This window comes from Vombatus ursinus, unplaced genomic scaffold (assembly GCF_900497805.2).
Source record: "Vombatus ursinus unplaced genomic scaffold, bare-nosed wombat genome assembly UNPS02014781.1, whole genome shotgun sequence".
In the NCBI taxonomy this organism is placed as follows: Eukaryota; Metazoa; Chordata; class Mammalia; order Diprotodontia; family Vombatidae; genus Vombatus; species Vombatus ursinus.
In genome coordinates, this window is record NW_020954559.1 from 41731998 (window position 1) to 41759109 (window position 27112).

Consider the following 27112-nt stretch of genomic DNA (forward strand, 5'->3'; position numbering starts at 1 on the left):
TACTATATATCAATCACTGTGCTAAGTGCTGGGAATACAAAGAAAGGCAAAAGACAATCCCTACCTTCAACGAGCTCACCATCTAATGGGGGAGAATAATTGAAATGTTGACACACTTTGAAAAGTAATTTATCATAATGCAAACACTGAGTTTCCTCTAGTTTGAAAAAAGCAGAACATACCAAACAAGGAAACCCAGACATATCTATGAAACTTTGAGAACCCTGATTTAATAACTTTCTAAGGCAATGGAGCTTGGTCGGGTTTATTCATGCAGGTCACACCGTGACGCTAAGTAGCTTTAGAATTTCTTTGATGCCCTTGGTGCAGATCATAAGACATCTATACCTTCCTATCCTGTGCAACTCTTGCCCATGTTCTCCCATAAAAATCTGGCTAAAACCAAAGGATACCTTTCCCCTTTGGAGCCAAAAGCTCCTATTCCAATCTTGAAGCTTAAGTGATGTTTGTCACCCTCAGATACCTTCGAAGGAGGTCCACCTCAATGTGCTAGAAGCCTTCCCTTTAGAATTTAGGGGTCCTTAACTTTGTGTGTGACATGGATCCCTTTGTCTATCTGGTGAAGCCTATGGACCTCTTCTCAGAATAATGTTTTTAAATGCACAAAATAAAATTACATGACAAAGAATTACAAAGGAAAACAAATGTATTGAAATAACTATCCATTTAAAAAATAAGTTCACTGACCCCAGGTTAATAATCCCTGCTTTAGGGGGGCAGCTAGATGGCACAGTGGATAGAACACCAGCCCTGGATTCAGGAAGACCTGAGATCAAATCTGGCCTCAGACACTTGACACTTACTAGTTGTGTGACCCTGGGCAAGCCACTTCACCCCACTTCCTAGCAAAAAAAAAAAAAATCTCTGCTCTAGATCACTTGACATTGTATGCATACCAGCGGACTCCATGGACTCTAGTTATCTGAGCCACTAAATCTCTCTGATGGCATACTTTGAGCCACTATTCCAGCAGAATTTGTCAATAGTAATAGTCAGCCAGCTCTCATGATGTACCCTTTCATTTCCCTTTGCAATTTTAATTCTTCAAAAGCTGTAGTATATCCATGCCTTGAAGTCATTTTGGATCACTGGAAAAACATTGGTTTTAAAAAAGGTGGGCCTTGTTTCAGGGAGACACTTGTCAATAAAAGCACTATGGGTTTTTCAAAGGCAATCCAACCGATTTCCCTTCCTCCTGTGCAGGACACATCATATATCACACAGAACTATATAATATAAGGATTTTTTTTGCCTTATTACACATTTTATCATATTACAAATCTTATAAATAATTATATATTAGCATTACATAGTAAAGCTGAGGTGATGAATTTTTCAGAATAGATGCTACATATAGAATGTAACCTCATGTGTATCTATGCTATTTAATCTCCACCCAACTGATTTTTCTTTCAAGGGCTGTGGGAGTGTATGCCTCCCTTACAACAGTCAAGCTCTAGGCATTGGCTCTGGGCCAGACTTGGCTTCCTCTCCGCCCACTGAATCTCTTTCCTGTTAAGAACTCCTATTGACTTCAAAGAGGTCAATAGGCTCACGAAGAGAACTGAGATGGGTGGGAGGATGAGAAAAGATTGGAGAGGGTTAGACTGAGTGAGAGCTAAGAACCTCTTGTATCTCAAGTAACAAGGTCTTCAACTCTTGCCCATTTGGCATGCAGATGTTCATTACAAAACTCAGTATGATTGACAGCTATCTTGGGATTCAGACAACACACCGTCACCCTGTGAACTGTCCTTTGGCCCCTGCCACCCTTGACAGAAACCTTCTAAATTACTACAGCACTTTTATAATCCTTCAGATGAGCATCAAACTCTCTAAGAGTTCCTCCAGGGCTAAAAATAAGAAGAATTTTTAAAGCCTCTTTGCTTCCATGCTCTCCCAGCTTTGCAGCTAATTTAGAAACTATTGATCCTAGTGTCAATAAACGGTTTATCTTTTAAAATTGTCAACTTAAAGGCATATCTTTGCTGTCAAATTAATGCCTTATATTTGACAAACATGGTTCAGTATCCTAGTGGTGTATCTTTGGTTTTGCTTTAAAGTAAAATTGACCTGATTGAAATGCATTCCCACAACAAACCTTATTTCATAAGCCAGGTGAAATATTTTAATTTATGTGCTAATTTGCTGCCATCCAGATTCAGGATCAATGGCTGTATTTGGATTCTATAGGCTGGTCACTGGGTGGACTTTGACCCCATTTTTCTTAACCATCTCAGAAGCCAGAAACAACAACAAAGAAATAATGCAGCATGAGTTTGGGAGTGGGGGCAGGGAATTGACACTGCACTATCTGATTAGCAAGGATCAGAAAGCAATTCATGATTTCATCCGAATGCAGTTGCAGAGACAATTAAGTTGTGACATTCTCTTCCTTGTTAAATGGAAAAGTATAGAGTTGTTACTGGAAAGGAATTGGCTAGAGCTATATTGAGTGTCACACATCACAGGGCACTGGGGAATGAATTATATCAAGTCATTACAAAAAGACTGGCAAATCAACTCATTCTTTGAGAATAGCAAATGGTATAGATGGATGGATAGATAAATGGATGATAGATGGCTAGATAGAGATAGAGATAAGTGAATGGATACATAGATAAATTTATGTATGTATATATAGGTGGATGGATGGATGGATGGATGGAACAGGTAGCCCCCGATTTAAAAACAGGGTGGGTTCAGAAAATTCATTTGTAAACCGATTTTTTGAAACTCAGAACTTGCTTCAGCCAGCCAGTCAATAAACATTTATTAAGTACCTACCATGTGTTAGACACTATGCTAAGAGCTGGGAATAGAACAAGAGAGCCCCAGCATTCAAGGTTCACAATCTCATTACAATCATTTCCCCACAGACACAATGTGAGCAGTGATAGCTGGGCTCCCCAATAGCCTGGAGAGACATTTAATGCAGAATGTACTAGAAGTATAGGACTATTAGAAATATAAAACCTAACCACCACGGGAAAATTTGTTGACAGTTCCAACTTGAGAAGCAGCATGTCTTACCCTGCTGGTGCTGCCTCTCTAGCCTGGAGCAGAAACTCTAGTTAGGGTGGAAACTGGAGGTTATGGAGGATTATAGGCATTTAACATTGAAAGAGCCTTGAGAAATTATCTAGGTCCTAGATTCTAGGACACCACACATGTAGTAAGTAGCAGAGCTGGGGATCAAATGTAGGCTTTCTGACCTAAAATTATCTGATTTTTTTTTTCAGATGAGGGGCAGGAATAGGGGCTCTATATAGATACGATTTCCAAAAGATCAGAGGATCTTCATTCTGGAGGCAGTCTCCTAAAGGGTCCTCTGGAGAATCTCTTTCTTTTTCCTCTTCTTCCAACGGGTCCAGGTATTAGCCCACCCATTTTGCTCTGCTTGCCACCAGTATAGCTTTACATCAGGATTTCTCTCCTGTTTTGCCTACTGTGGAACAGAATATAATCTCACAGTTTATTCCCTGTGTTCCTGTTCCTACATTAAGCACATAGTCCCCCTTCGGATTTTCTCCCAAAAAGTCACCCATAAGCACCAGTGCTGGGTCTTTGTTCTCAAAGGACTGAAGTTAGCTTCATCTACATTTTGGAAGTTAACCAGAGTCTGGTATTTTGTCCAGGAGCTGGGCAGGGGTAGGGGACTGTGGAGAGAGGAGAAGAATGAGGACTATGGCCTGGGGGTGAAACATTTTAGAATGCACAGGGATATTGGCCGGGGACCGGTAAGAACAAGAGTTACCTTACATTCTTCTCAGACTTGCTCCCACCAAATCCTATCCTGTAGACCCCATCTATATCTAGCTCTGGGATGAGGTGAGATGCAAAGACAGAAATGGATATGAGAGGGTAAAAGGAAGTTGCAGGTAGCAACCGTAGAAGGGAACAACTGAGGAAAAGTCCAAAGTGATGCATGGAGAGAAAAGGGGGAATTCCTGTGGTCACCAGAAGCAACCACATAGCTGTTCTTAAAGAAAGAAAATACAACAGGCAAAAGAGGAAAGGTGTATGTATGATGGTGATTGCATATATTTTATCTGCATCTCCCTTTCTAACTTCACCCTAAAAATACTTTGCCTTAATTTGAAGGAGGTGATGAAAGAAGAGTGTTTGTTTTGACTTCAAGGCTCATAGTACCTAAAAGAAGACTTAAGTTAGGAGAATAACTGTCCTCTTTATGCCCTCTGAAGATGAAAGTTTGCTAACTGTATTCTTTTCATAAGAAAGTCTTCCAAATAATAGATGCATCCAATCCCAAGTCCCCCTGGATATTTGGTTTATATTCCGAGTCTAAATACCGGTGAAAGCTTCTCTTCACTGTTTATTCTCCATCCCCAATACTGTCATTTCACAGATCCCTGTTCCTGTAATAATGTAATTAGTGTTCTGGACAATTCAAGCCTTCTCTGACAATGCCAATAATCACGTTGGGCATTTAGAGATGCTTTTAAGCCAAGGCTGTCTGCAGCACTTCAGAAACAATTACAGCTGTCATCAATAGTTTATATGTGAAGAAGCCAGAGCTACTCTGCAGCTCAGCAACCCCCCTGATACATCAGGGAATTGACAGCAAGGGTAGAGAAGTTCTGGACTCTAGATATCTCCTGGAACTAGTTACATGCCTCTGAAGGCCTTTTTCAATAGCCCCATGGAACCTCTGATTCAAAATCCTCAACTGACTCTTACCCTTAGACACCAAATAGGATCACACAGCTATGTCTATGGTCTATTCCAGGGTTCCCCAAACTACAGATGGAATTCTACCAAATAAAATATATCTTGAATCTTCATCTAGTAAACTTTCAAACCAGCTGCCCCCATCACCACTGCCTCCTGTTTTCTGGGATTTCTTGAGGGACAGAAACAGCCAGAAGCAATGTCCTTTTTCTATTATGCTCAATGACTTAACCCATCCCTGTCCCCTGCTAACTCTTCCCAAATGATCTCAATGCTTTGAGGAAACATAAATATCACCTCCTCATAAAAAGTTGGGAATTTCTATCCTATCTTACAAATTATCTAATTGATCAACAAGTATTTATTAAATATTTACCATATGCTAGCCACTGTGCTAAGTGCTGGGGATACAAGTACAGAGAATGAAACAATTTCTAGTCACAAGGAACTTATAATGGGGGAGAACAAATACACGTAATTATACATACACATGTACACATGTATCTACAGCATAAATAAAAAGTTAAATACATATATGAGTTAAATACTATGTAGTCTGGGAGAGAGGGCTTAAGGAAAATTACTTGGGCTACAATGTGTAGAATGGGGGCAGCTAGGTGGTGTAGTGGATAGAGCACTGGCCCTGAAGTCAGGAGGACCTGAGTTCAAATTCCGCCTTGGACCAAACACTTGACACTAACTAGCTGTGTGATCCTGGGCAAGTCACTTAACCCCAATTGCCTAAAAAACAAACAAACAAACAAACAAACAAACAAAAAAAAAAACCCAATGTGTAGAATGGAAGGGAGAATTGAGAGCCTTGAGTTAAGGAGACAAATCAGGAGGTTATTGTAATAATTTAGGTGAGAGATGATGAGGGCCTGCACCAAGGTACAAAGGAAGAGCCTATCCCATTCCACTCAGTATCTGTTAGCTTCTGATTTCAATGCATTATTCTTGATAATTAGGTGCAAAGCTCCATTGTTTTTTGATGAGCTGAGAGAATCCTCCAAATTTGGCATCCTAGGACAAAATCCTGCTCACCTTATCCTAGTTCTGATTATGGCAAGGATCAAAGTCTAGGGAAATATCTATAAAAAAAAATCTTTCTCTTAGGCTTTAGGGCAAGAACTAAGTTTTATAGTGTTCCCAAGTACTTATAAAATACAAATCATCAAGGGGATTTTTATGTTGCTGTTTCATTTTATTTCATCCCAAATTATGGCAGATAGATAGTTTTCCTTAAGGGAAGGCTAAGAGCTAAGGGAATGGTTCAGAAGCCCTTTACAGATCCATTTCAAATTTTTGATCCCTGATTCTAATTTTGCCATTGATAACCACAGCCCCATCACCTCCTCATCATAGCCATTGTTATGGACAAAGAACTCTGAGTAAGAAAGAGTCCTCAGCACTCATCACTCAGAGCCTTTAGCTGGCCCTCCCTGCTGTTGCAGTAACATGTTGGGTTCTGCCTGTGGGTTGGAGTAATTTGGGGGGATTATGAGATCATAGATTTAGAACCAGAATAGTTCTTAAAAGTTATCAAGCCCAACCGCCCCTTCACTTACAAATGAGGAAACTGAGCTCATGGAAGTTAAGTGGCTTACCCAGAATCACACAGCTGGTAAATTTCTGAGGTGGAATTTGAATCCAGGTGTTCCTGAATCGAGGTCCAGGTTTCTATCCATGGACTATGCCAATTTTGTTTGTTTTTGTTTTGTTTTATTTTGTCGTGGACCTCTTTGGCAGTCTGATGAAGTCTATGGACTCCTTCTTAGAATATTTTAAATGCATAAAATAAAATATATGTACATATATAGAATTATGAAGAAAATATTATTATATTGAAATTGTTATCAAAATATTTTAAATATTAAGTTCATAAGCTCCAGAGTAAGAACCCTTTCTATATGCCATGCTGCCTCTCTCTGCCCGCGGTATAGTGACTGAGACATTGACTTTTCTCTGGTCTCCCATCAGTGTTTCTTCCATATCCTCAATAAAATAAACCTGCCTTTTAATAATGTTGAATAGAGAATGAATTAATCTCTTCACAATCTAGCATTAATTAGCATTCTCCAGCAGAGACTATGGAAGCTGCACAGACATAAATCATGTCAAATAAAATTATTTTCCGTTGTTCTGATAATGAGATCCACAGAATCCTAGAGGGTGAATAAAAGGTCTGTTCCTGAGAATGGGAAGTCAGAGAAAGCCTCCTGGGAAGTCTCGGGAGTGGAGAATCTTATTGAGAATATGGGAAGGCCACCAACAGCCTTCCTTTCCTTCACCCCCCCCCCAGCCCCTGAGGGTTCTTATTGCTTGAAGATGGATGGGATAGAGTTAGGAATTAGGGGAGGGGCACTGAAGGCAGGAAATGGGGAAACAAGCAATACAACTGCTTTTACCTACAACACAAGCAGCTGCAGGTCTGAGGATTGAGTTGCCAATTGCCTTGCTTCTTTCTCCAAGGCGGGGAGGGAAAGGGAAGAGGACTTGAGACTCACAGAATAGAGTTGCCCGCCAACAGATTTTTTTGCCCCAAAGATCTCAGGGCTGAGGAACCAGCTGTATTCCTTTTACCACTTCCCTGTGATCCCAGTGCAGTAGATGCTACTGATATAGGTCAGATGGTGGAGCAAAAGTTCTTCATTGGGGGTCCATGGATAGACTTCAGGGCATCCATGAATTTGGATGAGGAAAAAAACCTAACTCTATCCTTATTCCAATGTAATGGGTTTTCTTTGTAATCCTATGTATTTTATCTTATACATTGAGAATGACGATTCTTAGAAGGAAGGGGTCCATTGGCTTCCCCAGCCTGCCAAATGGGTCCATTACACACCAAAAAAAGATTTGAAATACCTGCTGTAGAACTGATTTGGTGTATTGATGGTGCTAGCAACAGTTTTCTGTCCAATCATTGTGAAGAATCAGTTCAGTGGGGTTTCTGGAAACTGCTCACTTGGGACCCAGTTCATGTTTAATCTCTATGAGAATTCTGTCCCTGGGTTGCTCTTTTCCCTTCGCCTTCAATCTATTTCTCCTGTAGTTCACAGCTTTTTGATGTTAGTTACAACTTGCTAAGAAAGAATGATAATTACCAGAGAAATCTGATATCTGAAAAAACAGCCTGATGGGCAAGAGCGGTATTAGCATTTCAGGTGGTGGCGTAGGGGAGGGAAAACTAGATTTTGGGAATTTTAGAACCTCCCTTCCTTTTCTTCCCTTCTGTGCTGAATCTTCTAGTCTAGAACTAGCCTAGGACTGATTTACTGGATGCTGTCTGAGCTGCTTTGTAGGGCTACTTCATATTCTCTGTGGTAATAGAAAACAGGATAGGAAGTACCAGGAAAGTATGAATACATAATGCCTACAAGTAATTAGAAAGGTTGTCAGATGGATGGATAAACAGACGGATGAATAGATGGATGGATGGACAAATGGACAGACAGACAGGTAAATAGATCTAAATCCCCAACCTGGGGATTTAAATTAAATAACCGAGCACCTGTGAAGGAGGCATCTACATTGGGCCGGGTACTGCACTAGGCAGAGTTTACAAATACAAAAAAGAGACAGTCACTGACTTGAAGGAGCTTGTCCTCTGTGAGAGAGATACAATATGCTCACAGATGAAACAGTGCAGGATCTGTACCAAAAAATACAGAGTAATGGATAAGAGGGTAGTGGTATGCTGGTAAATATTCAAAAATGGGCTCTCCCAAGATACACTTTTAACTGTTAACATTTTCTCCACTGCTTTCTTAAATCTAGACAATCAACAAAATCATAAATTAAGCCCTGATTTTCAGTGTAGATTTCTGAGGTATAAATGTTCATAATGAAAATTTAACAGTGGGCACTTGAGAGTACTTAGGAACTGGTTCCAGTATGCAACTGGGGAGAGTATTACTAACAACTAGGGGACTTAGAAAAGGCGTTTTGAAGGAGGTGGCCCTTGAGCGGAATCTTGAAGGGAACAAGAGTCTCCAAGAGGCAATGGGAAGGAGAGAGAGCATCTCAGGCAAGAGGGACAGAGGCAGGGAATGGGACATATGGGAACAAAAAGAAGGGCCATTTGACAGTGTACATGATGGGAGGGAAATAATGTATAATTAGCCTGGAAAGATATTCCAGAGCCCAGTAGTGAAGAAAATTCCAGAGCTTGTATTTTGTGAAAATTCTATTAATTGTGAAGAAAACTCTAGAGCCTAAAGGTGATGGGGAGTCACTGGAGTTTCTTGATCACAGAAGAGACATGGTCAGACCTGCGTTTTAGGATTATCATTGTAGATGCTAGATGGAGGATGGAGAATGCTACAGAGAGGAGAGATACTGGGATTGGGGAGATCATTTAGGAGGCGATTGCAATAGTCCTAGAAAGAGGTGATGAGGGGCTGGACTAGGATGGTTACAGTATAAATAGAGAAAAAGGAATGAATGTGAGAGATGTTTCGGAGGTAGAATGTACAAGAGTTGGATGTAGGATGGGAGGGGTGAGTGAGAGCAAAGGGTTAAAGATCACTCTTAGGTTATAAACTCAGGTGACTAGAAGAATGATGATGCCCTTGATAATTATAGGGAAGTTAAAGAGGAGAGGTGGGTTTAAGAGAAAGATGATGAGTTTTATGTCAGATATGTTGAGCCTAAGGCTTTTGTGGAGATGTCCAGGAGACAATTGTAGATGTGGGACTAGAATTTATCATGCCAAGAGATGGTAGTTAAATCCATTGGTGCTCATGAAAGGGGATAAACAGAAAAAGAAGAGACAGACAGAGACAGAGAGAGAAGGGAAGCCAAGACAAACATTTAAAGAGCAAGAGTCAGCACAGTGTAAAACATTGGCCTTGGAGTCCCAAATACCTGAGTTCAAGTCTTGATTCTTTCACTACTAGCTCGTTCTTTCTGGGCAAGTCACTTATCCAAGGAAATTCACTAAAACAACAAGGCATTTCATTTTAGCCAACTCTCCCAATATATTGCCTCCCACTTTCACAGTCCTTTTATCAAAATTGTTAATAAAGTTAAAAAAATGGAAAAAGGCTGAGCTAAGAGCTTTTTGGGCAGCTAAGTGATGCAGTGGATAGAGTGCCAGGCTGAGTGAGGTTAGAAAGATTCATCTCCTAGAGTTCAAATCTGGCCTCAGACACTTACTACCTGTGTGACCGTGGGCAAGTCACTTAACCCTGTTTGTCTCAGTTTCTTCATCTGTAAAATGAGCTGGGGAAGGAAGTGGCAAACTGCTCTAGTACCTTTGTCAAAGAAAACCCCCAAAGGAGTCATGAAGACTCACACAAGACTGAAAATGACTAAACAACAAAAAGTGCTTTTCACATCATAGCTTAATATATGATTGTTGAGTAAGTGGATGAGTGAATAAATGAATTGATGAATGAATGAATTGTAGCTGGATAATCCCACAAATTAAGTAAACAAGATTAGAGTGAGGTGAGAAAATCCAGTACCACCCACTGGACCACTGGAACTATTTGCAGAATTACCCTGTAAACTGGAAAGCAAAAAGTTCCTTCTGTTTGGCAAGAGATGGTAAATGATGATGGGGGAGGATTTTAATGTCTGAGCCTATTATATTGGAAAAGTGATTTGTGACCATTTCATACCAAATTTTCAGAATCAAAACAGACAGGATGCCAAAGCAGAAGGCAACTCCTAGCATTAGTTCCTGACTGGCGTGAGGTCCTTTAGGTGGAAAGCCAAAAGATTTTCCCAGTCCACCTTCTCCACTGAAGTTCTCAAGGCAACATTTCCTTTTGCCAAGGCAAGTCTTGTTTCAGAAATGAAATCCAAACTAGAGAAATATGCTATATCTCCTTCATCCTCTCCCTTTCACCGGAATGACATCAAAGCAATGATTCTCTTTTTCTCCTTCTGTCTCTCTGCCTCTCTCTCCCTCTCTTTTTCTCCCTCCCTCCATCTGTCTCTGTCTCTGTCTCTGTCTCTTTCTCTCTCTCTCTGGCGTAGTGCATAAAACAATGCACTCAGCAAGTAAAACCTGAGTTTGAATCCTCCCTTATGACATTTGCTAGGTGAGTGACCACAGTTAAGTCATTTAACCACTCTTTCAACCTCCACTTCTTCATCTAGGGATACTTCAGGAGGGGAAACAATACCTATCTATCATAAGCTTGTTGTGAGAATCAAATGACATCACATTTAGAGCTTTTTGCAAACTTTAAAGTGATATATACATTTTAGCTGTCATTATTGTTATTATTCAAAAGTAGCAAGGTGGACAGTGGCCTCAAGCCTACCTCAAGTAGCCTCAGAACCTGTTTGTTTCTTAAGCTTCTCGATAAATGTTTCTGGCTTATACCAAATTGAGGCAGGCACAGCCCTCAACAGTATTTATAGGGAGCCTCTCCAGGGCCCTGCTATAATTAGAAGTCAATTAAATTAGAAGCCATTCATATTATGCTTGGAAGGCCTCCGGCACACTTGGGCTTTCTGGGGGGGAGCCTCTCTGCCTCTTCTACCAGCTCAATAGAAACCCAAATGAGCTATCCACTAGGTCTTTGAGGGAAAGGAACAACATTTAGGGAGGGCCTATTCTGAGAGAGGAGGGATTCTATCCCTTTCCACTGGGATCTCTTTTTGCTATTGCTCCTGTTTTCATCTCTCCCACTCTCCCCTTCCCCATGCCTCCACTGCCTTCACCCCACCCCTAACCGCTCCTCTCCCCTCCCCCTCCAGGAGCCATTTCCTAAAGAACTGAAGGTACTTCACCACTCTAGCCTTTCCCCTGAGCTTCCTGCCCTGACCTGCTCCATTGCTGCAAGGCAAACATACAGTGAGTTCACTGCTGGGGTGGCAGGGTGCTTTAATCTTGTCTCACTCTATTTAGTGTTTAGAAATGTAAACTTTGGGGCTCTCTAAGTTAATTTAATAGTGTTCAGACTGTGCTCTAGAAAGGAACAGCAACCAATAATTAGAATCTTTCTGGGAGGTTTTAAGATAAGGACTTTTAACCTGGGGTTCATGGACCACCCTTCTAAGAGGTCTATCGATAGATTTCTATGAGGAGGTCTGTGAACTTGGATGGGAAAAAATGAAATACATCTTTAATTTTTACTGATCTTTTTATGTATTTTATTTTATGCATTTAAAAACATTACTGTGAGAAGGGGTTCATGACATAAAAAAGGTTAAAAACACCTGATCTAGGAGAATCTGGAACTCTTTACAAGATATATCATAGGACCATCACTGTGATTGCTAGGATCAAATGTTATAGTCACATATCACAGCCAGGATGTTTAATTTGTGAAACCCCTGGAGCAATGCCTCAACTGCCCATCTATACTTTTAAATGGGATCTCCTTTATCCCAGGAGCTATTGAAGGGAGGGCACGGAGAGTGACCTTCCTTAGCAGCTATAATCTCTGCCTACTCAATCATCATCAGTTATTATTCCAAGTTAAAGGAAAAATGTCCTTTTAAAGTTCTGCTCATGTTTTAGTGGTGATTGACTTGTGAAAACCAAGAATTGAGAGCCTAGTGTTTCGGATGCTTTATTGAACCATGAGTAACTTGTCTTTTAGAGAAAAGGATCACAGATGTGACATGTAGAAGTTTAGAGAGGGAATGGAAGGGGTTAGACCAAGTGAACTCCAAAGTCTCTTCCAAATCTTTAATATTTTATGAAACATAGACCTTAGGCCACATCTCTTCCTGCTGCTGTAATCATAATGGAGGTGAGCAGTGGTAGCAGGTGAAGTTCTCATCCTGGGTGTTGTGTCAGAGCCTCACCTTGCTGAGGGGCCCAGAGGCCAGGATGGGGCCTAATAGAGCAGCAAATGTTTAGTGCTTAGGAAAAGACTTGAAGTTTTCAAAGCCCATTCCACATATTAAACAATTAGTCACTAACCATAAGGTTTTATAACAAATTCTTCAGTGTTCTCCAAGGTTCTTTTTTTTTCTCTGGGATTTACTCCCATGAGTGGGTGCACTGCTGGGTTAGGGCCACAGAATCAGCCCCAAGGTAGGAGGGAACGGGATTTAGTTTGAATACAGCTTTTCTTTTTTGGTGTGCATTGTTTATCCTTCTGTTTAGTTAGGGCTACATAATAGCTTCATGGTCCATATACTTACAGTAACCTACCTTTTTCTTAAAGGCAATCTTATTCACCAGGTTGGCAGGAGGAGAGAGCATTCATTTATTCATTCATTCATTCAACAAATATTTATCAAGACTCAACTCTGTCCAAGGGTACTGTGCTAGGCATATCTCCAGGGGGAGCAAAGTTAGTTCCTGGAAGAAAAACACTGAGCTTTGTATTTAAAATAGGGGCAAAGTGTCCTGGCAAAGCAGGGTCTTCTAACAATTTTGTGTTTGTGCCTCCCCTACATTGTCTTTTCAGGTGAATATCTCAGAAAATATGGCCCATGTGAGGGACTATAAATGGACTCATTTCCTTTCCTTTCTGGTGGTGAGTATGTCTCATCTCTAAAATTAGATTTCTTCTTGACTATTTCAATTCACTCCTTCCTCTGCTCAGTTTAAATAGCTTCATATTTTGGTGCAGAGAAGATTGATTGTAAATAAGTTTTATGAATCTATAGATTTTAGCCTTTTTCTTCACCTATTCCCAAACCACCAAATGTGGAAGAATCAGTTGGTATGAGAGGTTAGGTAAATCATCCTTTCACACATGTACACATATACAGGGTGTATGGCTACCTAGCTGTGGCTTGTTTTTCTGTGAGTGCCTAGGCTACAGACTAGCATTCACCTAAATAGACCTGGGCCACATTGGGGTGGAGGCTAGGGCACAGGAAGAAGCCAAGGTGGGAATTTCCCATCAAATAGCTGTATATCAAAGTAACTCACAGGATGGGTAAGGCTAGAGCTGGTCATTGGGCTCTACCATTTATACATACAAAGGGGAGAAGGACCCTTATAACTACAAAGTTAATAAATGTTAGTCTAGCTAATGAGCAGTCATGTGCCTAAAACTGTGTGTTTATACCTTGTGTGTATATGTGTATTTGTCCTTACATATTATCTAAGCTTACCAAAAAGGACCAACCAGGAAAAAAAAAAATTCTGCAAGGGAGAGAGTAAGGGAAAATAAAAAAGTAGTAGGGAAAAATGTTCTTAATTTCACAGAAAGGAAAAAAGTCACAATTAAGTTATTACTGAGAATTCCCTTTGTTAAAAGCACTGTTATTTCATCTAATCACGACTTTAGAGCTGGAAGGGACCTTAGTTTCCTTCCCCCCAATTTAGTTTCATCCTCTCAGTTTACAGATGAGGAAACTGAGGCCCCAAGAACTTAAGTGATTTGCCCAGAAGTCATACAGGTAATATATAGCCAAGCCAGAACTTGAATCCAGGTCCTTAGACTAAAATCCAGAGTTCTTTCCGTTGAGTGGATAACTACCTTTTGTAGATAATTCAATTCAATAAATATTTATTGGATCAAATGATATAATGATCAATAATATATGATCAAATGATATAATATATATGAATGGTTTTGTAAACCTTAATGCCCATCCTCATCATCGTTACTATTATTATAATTATTGTTGTTATTGTTATTATGTACCTATATGAACTGGTCCGAAGTCATTAGGAAATAAACTGTTACACAACGAAAAGTGACTAAGACCCCTTAGTGGTAACCATGTTGGAAGAAAAATTATGAAAGTGAGCTCATAAACTGAATAAATACTCTACTGAATGGGTCCCTTCTAAATACAAAAATACTTATACACGCCACCCCACCCTTGCTTCCTCTTCTACCATCACAATAGGAGCTATGGAATACTTAAAGACTGCTCCCCTTCTGAAAGGAAATCTTAGCTCTCTAAGTGCTTATCATTGGGCAAAAGTCCAGTGTTTAAAATGAGTCAAGGAAGGCCAATGTGGATTCCTATTCTTGGTGACAGGTATCTCTGATGTACCCAGCCAGTGCTGAGTATTCAAACTGTGGAGAGAATGAGTATTACAACCAGACCACAGGGATGTGCCATGATTGCCCCCAGTGTGAGCCTGGAGAAGAACCATATATGGTAAGTCCTAAATTTGTCACTTTAACCAGGTTGTTTCCCAAAGCAGATTAGCAGACTAGATCAATCCTGGGTGAACACAAAATACCAAATCCAAGGGTGATAGAGGAAAGATGTGTTAACTTGATGTGAAGATTCCAAAACATGGATGGATCTCTGCTTCATATTCACATGGCTTGGATACATTTTATCTTCCTCAATGACTAGACATTGAGATTGGATAGTGTAATCTCCTGTGATAGACCCTACACTTAGGAGGATGAGGACCACTGACATCTTCTTCCAGCTTGATTAAACATATTTCAAGTAATCTTCACCAAGTATAGCAGGAATTCATTAAAAAAGGGTATCTGATCACAGGTTCTGCATCTGTTTACTTTGGGTGGAAAGTCCACAACATGTAACTCTGTCAGAAACGTAAAACTCTTAGAAAACCAAAAGAAACAAACAAAACCTTTCAAAGGCTCATGTCATAAGATCATAGATTAAGAGCTAAAGAGACTTCCAAGGTCCTCCAATGTCATTAAGTCAATCAATGACCTCCAAGGTCATTAAGTCAATCAACATTTATTAAGCACCTACTATGTGTCAGGCACTGTATTTTTTGTGCATATACTGTACATTCTTTTTTTTTTTGTAAAAAGAGGCAAAAAAGAAAAGTCCCAGACCTCACAATCTAATGGGAAAAATGACAAGCAAACAAATATTTACAAACAAGCTATATGCAGAACAAATGGGAAATAACGAACAGAAAGAAGGTACTAGAATTAAGATAGGAAGATTTCCTATAAGAGATGGGATTTTAGTCAGTATTTAAAACAAGCCACTAGGCAGAGATGAGGAGGGAGAATGTTCCAGGCATGGGGACAAGCCAGAGAAATTAGTCCAAGCCTCCCTCTCATTTTACAGCTGAGGAAACTAAAGCCCAGAGAGGTTTAAGTGACTCACCCTTGATCACACAAGTTGTAAATGACAAGACTTAGAGCAGCATAAGATTTAGGGCAGAGGTAGGATTTGAACCCTAGTCCTCTAACTCTCAATCCAGTCCTCTTTCCATTGTACTTTAACCTCACAGGCAAATGCCAAAAAATCAGGTGCCAGTACCCAACTTTACTAATAATTACTACTGTATTCCCCTTCTGGTTCCCTTTCCTCTCGTTTGGTACTTACGGTAGAGCTCAGATTTGCTCCTTGACCGTACTTGGGTGAGTGCAGGCTGGCTGAGCCAGAAGCCTAATTGTTTGGCTATTGAGCAACTGCATTATCTGGCATTATGAGGAATAGAGTGCCAAGCAGTGATAAATAGAGACAGTATCTAACAACCCACATCAGTGTCCCATAGCCAAGCCAAATGCCAATGGTGAACTTAGAGGCACAACCTGTTAACCCTATTCACAGGCACAAGCTGGGGCCCAGCATACCTCAGGGGCTAAAGTAGGCTGAAAATAGCAAGATTTTGTAAGATGTAGATGATGATATTAGCACCACGTGGTTCTTGCACTGACAGGGTTGTTGTGAGGACTAAATGAGATGATGTTTGAAAACCTTAGAGCACGATATAAATCCTAGTTATTGTTATTGTTAATGCTATTAATAATAAATAAAAAGATGGAACAAAACAAAAGACATGGGCATCCCAGAGATTCAATGATAAAGTTAACCAGATTTTCCAGGTTTAATTCAGCTTTTTCTCCCAGTGCTCCTCTCCTTCACTTTGCCAAAAACAAACAAACAAACAAAAAAGCTTAGAGGAAGTCTTCAAACTTACTAATGTTTATGGGAAAAGGTGATGTAAATTTTAAAATACAATACCTTCCCATAGGAAAAAATTGTTATAAATGGGGTTTTATTCATGTCCAATTTTTTATAGAAATAAACAAGAAAACACCAATTTATTTAGCTAAAAATTATATAGCAGTGACAGGTATTGTGACATAGTGGAAAGAGAGTCAGCTTGAGGTCGGGAAGACATAGATTCTAGTCCTGCCTCTAGTACATGTTGTCTGTGGAACCAGGGGTACATCCCTCTCAGTACCACAAGGAGCTCTCCAAAAGTATAAAGTACGAGGTAATTGCCCATCTACATTGGTAGAGGGAGTTTACACATTAGAAGTGCCCTATACTAATGAAATCACAGGTACAAACAAAAAACCCATAACTGTAAAAGATGTTTTCCTATATGTGCATAAATCTATTAAGTAGAGCAATAAATTAACAAATCACATATATTTTATTTAACTTTTTATTTGAGACTCGAGCAAAAGAACTTGCCCCAGAAATTGGGAGCCAGAGGGACCTCTGGGACTCTTTAGAGGGACTGTGGCCATGGCCGAAAGCTAGAGAGATTCAGGAGCTACTAGCTAGGCGAAAGGAAGAAAGGCTGCATTAGATGGAGAACCTGAGGGTTCATGCCCCAGAGCATGGCAGCAAGCAGACTAACAGGTAGGATATCTGCAGCCTGCTGTTGATGCCAGAAGGAGGGGGCAAGCATCAGGGGTTTCTTGGTACTATTTTAAGTAGAAGCCTTGCACTCTGAGGACTTCCTGGATTTTCTTTTTGTTACAGACCTGTGGCTATGGCACCAAAGACGATGACTATGGCTGTGTCCCCTGCCCCTCAGAAAAGTTCTCCAAAGGAGGCTACCAGATATGCAGGCGTCACAGGGACTGTGAAGGCTTCTTTCGAGCCACTGTCTTGACTCCGGGTGACATGGAGAATGATGCAGAATGTGGGCCCTGTCTCCCTGGGTAAGGACTAAATGTTATTGGTTCTCCTTTCCTTTTCTAGAGAAAAGCTTGAGTTCTGTATAAGAGAAGCACTCCAAAATGAGATATGGCACCTGTAGACTTTCCCTGATGAAAATGCAATTTTAAATGTTTTATAATGGATAATTCAGTCATTTAGAGTATTATACGAGAGGTAGTTCTACTATTAACAGCCCAATCCTGGATTCAGGAAATATGAATTCTAGTAGGGGTGACTGCTACAATCTAGCTACGTAACAGTAGGCAAGTAACAACAATTCTGTGTCTCTGTTTCCTCATCTGTAAAACTCACCTAATGCTACCTGCCCTGAGCCCTTCAGAGAAATGTCATGAGAACCAAATGGGGGAGAGGGCAGGGAGAGGAAATGCTTTGGAAAATTAAAATCATTATATGAATTCAAGGCATTATTATTGGTATTTTATAGAAGGCAGTGTTAAAAACTCTGACTCTGAAGTTTAAGGACCTAGCTTCAAATCCTACTACCGATGCTTATCACTTAACCTCCCTAGGCCTCAATTTCCTCAATTTCCTCACTTGCAAAAAGGAGGAAATTGAGCTGAATCACCCCTAAGGTCCCTTAATAGCTCCAAATCACTTATCCTGAAATGTTCAGAGGACTACTGAAAATAAAACAAAGGCTTTAACTCCACTATAATTCACTACATCACAAGGCTTTGGAGGGAAAGGTGTTGAAACATGATTTTGAAAAGTCTCCTCTTCAAAAAAAAAAAAAAAATGAAGATGTCAAGTCCTGGCCTTGGAGTAACAGCCTGAAAAGGTTGTTTCTACTATGGATGTTGTTGCTAGCACCCTCTAGTGGCCCAATATATAATAATCCTGCTATGTATGTGGTGCTTACACTTACAAATGGGGAGCACAGTTTGGTACTTCAGTAGTGGCAGGGGAGAGGAGGATTGGAATAGAGAAGAGGGAATGAGTGGAATAAAAGGGTACCGTAACTTTGGACTATAACCTTTCACAAGTGACAAGTTCTATGAGAAAAAGAAAATAGGCCCTATCATTAATTCAATTCAGTTCAATTCTATTCAACTCAACAAACATTTGTAGAGTGCCTACTGCATGTTAAAACATGGAAAATAGCCCGAGTTTAGCTTTGTTTCTGAGATGCCATAGGTCTCTACTTCAACCTGTTTTTAAAAATTGGGAAAAGCCAGGTATGGTGGTATACACCTGCAATTAAAACTGCCAGGGAAGCCAAGGTTGGCAAATCCCTTAAATTTGGGAATTCTGAGCTGTAGTAGGCTATGCCAGTAGGGCAGAAAATTTGGCATTGATATGGTGAGCCCATGGGAGCAAGGAACCACCAGCTTGACTAAGGAAGGGCCAAACAGAGCAGGTCAAAGTTCTGCACTAGTCAATAAAGGGATCTGCCCCATGAGTAGGCCCTACATTTCCAGCCTGGTCAAGATAAGGGAGAACCAATCTTTAAAAAAAATTTTTTTTAGAAAAGCAGGAGTGGAAGTGTCTGGAAAAAAATAAAACAGGCATTTAGCATATGTGATACAACAAAAGCCACCTTGATATAATAATATCCTCATAAGAATATGAGAAGAAATTGAAGGAGAGAGTAGAATGGAATCCTTAGAGCAGATGATTAAACCTTATTCTAATTCTTTAAAAATGTGTTTATATTTTCTCCCAAGATGTTTTTTTGAATATTCTTTCCATTGCCTTTACCGGTTAGCCACATTTCTATCATGGGTTAATTTCATCCACACCAACAGAAAAAGGAAGAGGCCCATTACTAAAAAATAAAAGCCAGAAATGTAGTGGGGAGCAATGGATAGAAAACTGGACTTGGAGTCAGGAACACTTGGATTCAAATCCTGCCTCAGACACTGGCTAGCTACATAACCCTGGACAAATCCCTTAACCTTTCTGTGCCAGTTTCTTCATCTGTAAAATGAAGGAAAGGGGGTGGAACTTGCTGGCCTGTAAGGTCCCTCTCAGCTCTAAAACTATGATCCTATGAGATCTACAAAGACCAGAGTTGTTAACAAAGAGGTGAAAAGTAAATCAATAATCATGAAGCTGAGAGACAGAAATTAAGTCTTAGTAAGGTTACAAATCCAGGTCTGGCATTATCGATGTTGAAACAGATGAAACCATGGAAGAATCAATCCTGTGGTGTTAGGCGCTATTTGCTTAGGGCTCTAAGCCCCACATCTACTTCTATACACACTGTAGCAAGAGCCTCTATGCCTCAACTAGGCACATGAAAGAAAATAATAACCTCTGTAGGTTATTATTAACCTATTATTAATCTATTATTAACCATAACCTATATATGTAGAAGACTTCCCTTTATGAGTTTATGACAGCCCTTTTCCCGCTCTCCAAGGCTGAAAATTAGAAAGAAAAAGAACCAGCCATAGGCACCGTTCCAGTAGTTTTCTCTATAAACCAGGTGTGCACAATACCCAACAAACAGATTCTTGCTCAGACATTATTGATCCAGATGCTGACCATCGTATCAATCCGTTTATCTGGTTGTTTTACCAGTATGAAATTATGCCCTCCAGTGCAACCAGGAAATGCTGATGGTGCAATGAGGATATAAGTAGAGCTGTAAACTTCATACTGACATAGGTTAATCTAGGAGTTTCTAGCCAAGTTTTATATGGCTGAAATCATAAAGCACCAAGGTCTCAGAAGAACTAACATTACAAATAATTAAGAGCCATAAAAAGAAGCTCCACAGGCAATAGGTATGGGCAGGCTGCTACTCATTTCCAGAAGCAGTTTGCACCTCAGAAGGAGAAAAAATATATTACTTAGGACAAGGAAAAGGAATTATGTCATAGTAAGACAGAAATTATTTGGGCAAACTGAGTCTTATTTTGGCATGCCCCCATTTAAAAAGAGAAAGAGGAAGGCTTTCAGCATATTGAGTAGATTCTTTATAGAGGATTATGGGAAAATATGGCCAAGAATTACAGAGGATGTAAAGACAAAGAAGGGCTGCAATCTATATCACTGGGAGAAGTATCTGTACCAGCAAAAGTAGACCTAATAAAATAGTGGCCATTTAACATGAGCTCCCTCTTCTCCCATTCTCTTCATCTCAAAACCCTTTGATATCATCTCCCACTATCTCCTCATTTCCCTCAATCTCTGACAAACCCTTTTCTTTGTCAAGGTCAACCCCTCTCATCCCCTTTCATCTCCTCCAGCAGATTACATTCTTTTCTCTTGCAGGAAATGGGAGTGGGAGCAGGAGAGAAAGCATAGAATCTGTTTCCAGGTTAGTTCTGAGCCAAGATACTGTTATTTAAATTAAGCCCGACCAACCCCATGGCTACTCAAACCTAAAACAATGTCCTTTAGTTCCAGCTTCTTCCTTACAACTAAGTTTTATGTCTTATGTCTTTATGTCTTCCAATATATTCCCTAAGCTGTTCTTTTAAATGTAAGGCATATTATAAATAACTACCTCCCTTCCCTTCCCTTCCCTTTTGAAATTAAATCTTTGGTCAATGTCAGATCCAAGAAAACTCCCTGAGGTGAAGGACCATTTCTCATTTTATCAGTATTTCTAGTGCTTAGCATAGCGTCTTACTCACTGTAGGCTCTTAATAAATGCTGGTTAAACTGAATAATGATGGGCCATCCCATTTCCTTATTTTACACTCTGACTTTGAAGAACTAAACTTAATCTTCCATGGCATTTTACTGGGAAGAACTGAAAAAAAAAGAATTGGCAGATTAGTTTAATTAGATTTATGAAAGGCTGTTTATCTTTCCTCAATCCACTGTGGCCATTAGGTTGTGGATCCATATTACCTTTTATTTATCTTTATAACTCCACAAGTATCTTTGGTCTTCCCTTCTTGATTGTGGTTTGGCAAAAGGCTCTTTCCTCATTCACTACAGGCTTTGCTGTGCATCAGTATGTGGCAGTGGCACTCTCTTGAACAATAGCCAGTACATGGGGCTTTCCTACCTAGAAGGACTCAGGGAGTGGACCAGGGGTTAAAAGTACAAAAAAAAAAAAAAGGAAAAGAATAAAAAAAAAAAGAAAAAGGAGGAGAGATCAGATTTCAAAACCACCTCTCAGGCATCTGCTTATGTACTAAAGATGCTCAGCTTGCTAATTTGACATGCCTTGACCCTCTACTCTTGAATGAACCTATAGAGGATGATGAAAAGAATGGAAATGCCCCAAGTGGTCATTTATATTGTTCAACATTTTTAGAAAGCTGTAGCAAGCCCCCAGGGGTGCCTATTGTAAGTTGTATTTCAACCAAGTGTGTCAAGTGAAAGGAAATCTGTGCCTTTTTGGCATAAGGGAAATTGGTCATGTAAATAAGAGAGCCAAGGGGCCATATTTAAACTGTCCATTTAGGGGTTGTATGTCTTAACAGAGATTCAGAAACTTAGAAAGGAATTTCACTGCCACACCACCAGATCCACATGCCAAGCCCTGGAAGACTTAACCCTTTTGTGCCTGAGAATCTTGCTCTGGCTCCCCCACTTATCCCACCTTTGGTGGTTGCCTCAGTCACTCATTACAGAGACTCAGGCTCTAGCCAAGTTTAACTTCACTCTCCAGCCATCTCTTCACCGGCCACCATGCTGTGTGCAGGTAACCCATGTCCCTTCCCACCCTTCCACACAGTGTTTTGTGCATAGTAAAGGCTTAATAAATGTTTTTTTTTATTCCTCCACCCCCAGAAAAAGAGAAAACTTAGAGAATGTCTAGGGAAGATTCCAAATAAGTTAGACTATACAGAGAGGTTCAGAGGATTATAAATTTAAATCTGGAAGGGTCCTGAGAAATCATCTAATCCAACTGCCTAATTTTACAAAGGAGGAAACTAACATTAAAAAGGGGTAAATGACTTGTCCATGGTCATATGGTGAGTCAGTAGCGGAGCTGAGATTTGAACCCAGATTCTCTGACCCTAAATCCAGAGCTCTTTACACTATACAATTACAGGGTCTAAGATTATTTAGCATAAACAAAATACAACTAGGTTCATTAACTAATAACTGTCAAACTCTTTGGTGGATTACTATGTAGTATGTCATTTCAAACTATTTTCCATTTCCATCAAAAACAGGTCAAGAAGAATAGAGGAAATGCTAGTCATGTTAAATATAAATAGTAGAGAATTTTCATCAATAAATACTTAAACACCGACATATGTAAGCAAGAGAAATATAGACTATCCTTCCTGGGAGTTATTTTTAAATAGCATAGATTCTCATAGGCCCAGGATGCTTTTAGGTGTGGTTTTTTCTAAGGGCAGATGGAGTACACTAAATGACATTTGAGGTCCTTTTTCAGCCCAATGATTCCGTAGTTGATCAATAGAGACATATACCTTCTTAAGTAAGTTTAAAACTTAGCTAGCATGGCCATTCTCATACAAGGCAAGACTTGTTGCTCCCAACAGGGAGACCCATTCCAAATACAAAGAGTAAACAATTCCCAAGGTGACTAAAGAGCAAACAATTCACCAAGGTAACTAAGGGCCTCGAATCTGCTTTTATATATGGATTGGTTGGAGGAACTCAGTATGGTTGACCTGACAAAGAGACAAACTGAAGAACGTGGTAGCTGTCTCCATGTGTTTGAAGGGTTGACATGAGGAATGGAAATTTAACATTTTCTTTTGGGTCTCAGAGGGCTGAAGTTGCAAAAAGGCAAAATTGGGCTTGATATCTGGGAACAACTTCCTAACAAAACTATCCCAAAGTGGAACGAGCTGTTTCCGGAAATAGTGTGTTTCCCCTCATTACAGTCTTCAAGCAGAATCTGCATAGACCTTCGTTATTGTGAGGCTTCGTTTTGGGTATGGGTTGGGCTGGGTGGCCGCTGAAGTGCCTTTCAATTCTAAATTCTGTGATTCTGTGTGAAAATCATCATTTTGCCTGTACTTCTTCCTGCCTCACAGGAAGAAAGATGGACACTTTCCTTTGGGAATGAGTGTTTGAGAAAGGGAGAATGGCTCCCAGCCTGTCTCTTTCCAGAAAGGGTTAAATGTAGATACCAAGACTGGTAGCTGTGCGTCATCAAAGAAATGTTTTGCATACTGATTAATTAATGTTTATGAGAAACAAAGGGATCCTAAGATTAAAAAAAAACATTGGAGAAAGGCAAAACAATTATTATAATAATGTTATTGGTAATGTTCCAAATTTATTAAGGTCTGGAGTTTAAATTCCTACACAACCACCAATGTGGAGACCAAGCTGTCAGTAATCACTGCTGTCAGCTGGATGTCTGTCTCTTTATAAAGCCAATAGGGAAAAGGGGGGAATAAAAGAAATTATTAAACAACAACAATGGAAAAATCCAATAGCAGGGAAAGATTTTTCATCTCTTGAATTGTAATAAAGGAAAATATTGGCACTCACTCTCTTTATTTAATGTACTTTTCAGATTGTGATAAATAACATTCATGATCTTCTGCTGAATGTTTATGTTTCTGGAAAACTTGTGCACACTGAGACAGGAGCCAAAGCCAGTGGTTAGAAAAGTTCTGTTGTAACAAATTCAGGCTCTAAAAGATGAGAACCCCCTGCTTTGGCACACTGAATGAATGAATGAAGGAAGGAAGGAAGGAAGGAAGGAATGAATGAAAAAGCATTTATTAAACACTTATTGTGTACCACAGAGGGAACAGGAATAGCAGGGTCAGAGATCTGTCCTACTTGTACTAGATGGAATGATCCCTTAGCCATTTGCTCTGATTCTTGGGTCTGTCTTTTGGGTGAGTCACAGCGATAGAGCAGAGCAAATGCCACTCTGGGATAAAGAACGCAAAAAGTTTTACCCTCACACTGTGATAAATTGTTGAGGTCTATGTCGTCTCCTTTCCACATTCCAGTCAAAGTTTTGCAGTTATATAGGTGTTTAAGAGTAGAAACTGCCCTCTGAGGAGGAAAAGGCTGAATTTAGATTACAGCTGGGTTGGATTTCAAGCTACCTTAAAAAACAGACCTCCAGAGACCTACATGAAGCAATTGAGCAGCTGCCTTTCTAACTCCTGCCACCATTATTGGCAGCCCAGATAAAATGGATTATCTTACTTCCAAAGGGCTCTTCTTTCCAGGTTGGAGCTGAAGCAACACTCGGTCCAGGGGCCCTGAACATAGTAGGCACTTAATAAATATTTATTATTGATGGTGATAATCAGAGCTATATTGTTAAGGCATTTCAGTCATGTATGACTCTTTGTGATCCCATTTGGGGTTTTCTTGGCAAAGATACTGGAGTGGTTTGCCATTTCCTTCTCCAGCTCATTTGACAGATGAGGAAATCGAGACAAACAGGGTTAGCCCATCAGATCTACATACACAATGCCAAACAAATCAAACAGCAAAAAGAATTCAAAAAGAGGATATTCATTCATAGGTAGAGGAAGTTCAGTTTAAGCACCTACTATGTGCACTGCAGCTTTATGTAGTGGATAGAGAACCAGCCTTGGAATCAGGAAGACATAGGTCCAATTCTGCCACACACTGGCTGTATAAACCTGGGCATGTCACAACCTCCCAGAACCCTGAGGCTACTCTCAAAGACTACTGTATTAAGCCAAAAAGTAGGTGCCAATCTGTTTTGGAGAAAATAAAAAGCATTCTTATACCAATGAAACCACAGGTCTAGTCCCCCCCTCCGCACAAAATGGACAGGTACTGTGCTAGAGGGCTGGGGATTCAAAGACAAATTTGAAAAAGCCAGTCCCCTCAAGGAGATTGAATATGTCCTGATCATAAGGAAAAATTCTGTTTCAGGGTAAGCAAAAAAGCCCCAGTTGAAACTCCTTGGGCAGAAGGTGGTTAGTTAAGCAACATTCTTGATTCACACTGTGTATGCGTGATTAACTGCTTTTGTCATGGGACTGCTGGGGGAGATGAAAGCTGGAAATAATCAGTCAAAACTGATAGGGTCATCAAATTGGCAATAAGGAGCCTGCTAAATCATAGTGATTTTATCTCTTACCATGATTGGTCACTGCTTAGCTACTCATGACTTTATGCTCGCTTACCTACATTATTTGTTTTGTCTCATCTTGTCCCTTGGTGCAGTTACTACATGCTGGAAAACAGACCAAGGAATATCTATGGAATGGTTTGCTACTCCTGCTTACTTGCACCTCCAAACACCAAAGAATGTAAGTTGTTCTTTTGGTTTCATTTTGCATCTTTAAATAAATAATAATAATAATATTAATTAATGATGATGATGATAATCATAATATAAGCAAGAATCATTTGCATTCTTTCCAAGAGAGATGACCCTGCTGCATACTCAAGAAACAGCCTTAATTAATAAGTCCTCTTTCTAAAGTTTTGGGAACTGGAGTGTGAGGATACCTGGAATAAATTAGTCCACCTAGCCATTAATTACTAGGTCAGAATCTTAGAATATTGGAACACACAGAAAATAAGAGATCATATCATCCAATCCCCTCATTTTCCAAATGAAGAAATGTACTAGCAGTTGTTTTGGGTTTTTTTGCCCCACAAAGCTGGAGAAGTCACTTTGGGGGGGGCGGGAAACTTCCTAGGAAACAAACCCAGGTACGTTAGGACAACTGTTTTATAGCTAAAAGGAATTTTTAGAGGATATCTAGTCCCACTCCTTTTTAGAGATGAGGAAACTGAAGCCCATAAATATGATTTACTTGGGCAAGTCACTTAACCTCTGTGTTCTAAGCAAGTGGTGTCAAATTCAAGTAGAAATGGGGCCACTAAACCACACAAAAGGATTTCTGCAGGCCATATGTTGACTTAGAAAACTACCATTGAGCAGTAAACTACTAAATGGTGCAGTAGATAGAGCACTAGACCTGGAGTCAAGAGGACCTGAGTTCAAATCCAGCCTCAGACACTTCTTAGCTGTGTAACACTGGGCAAGTCACTTAACTCTGATTGCCTTGAAGAAAAAAGAAAACTACATATTAACATTATATGTATTTTACTCTATTTTTATTGTCATAAATATTTTGCAATTATATTTTAATCTGGATCCACACTCAGGAATGTAGTGGGCCATGTGCAGCCCACATGCTCTAAAGCAGCTCTCTATAACTATAAGTTGCAGAGAAGGTTCTGACCTACATTGGTAGAGGAATTTTCCTTGCCTGGGAGTGCCCTCTATAATTAAATGGAAGGTCCAGTCCCTATCCAATCCCTATGGAACTGGCAACAAACTAAATATCTGGGCACCAGGAGACAAGCCAGCTTAGTGCAAAAATGGTTGAACGCTTGGGTGATGAATTTTGGGAAGGCAACAGTAATTCACAAAAGCTTCCTAAATTGATTAACAATTTAGTTTCCTCTCCTCTTGAGGGAGAAAAGTGAAAGCAACATGGTGTGTTTTTCCTGTAAGATTGCTAGTGCATGAGAAGATAAGACGACCTTTTACCATTCCTTTTCTCACAGGATGCTGCCTTATGATGGGAAGAGAATAGGAAAAGGAATAGCTTTTTTTGTTAGTAGTTTATTATTTTTGGTTTTCAAGTAACAAATACTTTTAGTCTCTTCCTCCCACAACTCTCCCAATCGAGTAAATCCAAAAAAAAAAAAAAAAAACCCAGTCTTCACTACATAGCTGCATCGTCCA

The 27112-nt window shown here is 39.9% G+C and overlaps 1 protein-coding gene across 3 annotated transcripts in view; it reads left to right on the top strand.

The window, feature by feature from the left end:
• Positions 1–27112, top strand: part of LOC114046259 (tumor necrosis factor receptor superfamily member EDAR) — a 118710-nt gene that overhangs the window by 60141 nt on the left and 31457 nt on the right. For all 3 annotated transcript variants that reach the window (XM_027866542.1, XM_027866541.1, XM_027866540.1), the window contains exons 2-5: positions 13095–13163; positions 14629–14751; positions 17314–17495; positions 25573–25658. In XM_027866542.1, the coding sequence (XP_027722343.1) occupies positions 13113–13163; positions 14629–14751; positions 17314–17495; positions 25573–25658 (442 nt within the window). In that variant the 5' untranslated portion in view covers positions 13095–13112. The remainder of the gene's footprint in view (positions 1–13094; positions 13164–14628; positions 14752–17313; positions 17496–25572; positions 25659–27112) is intronic.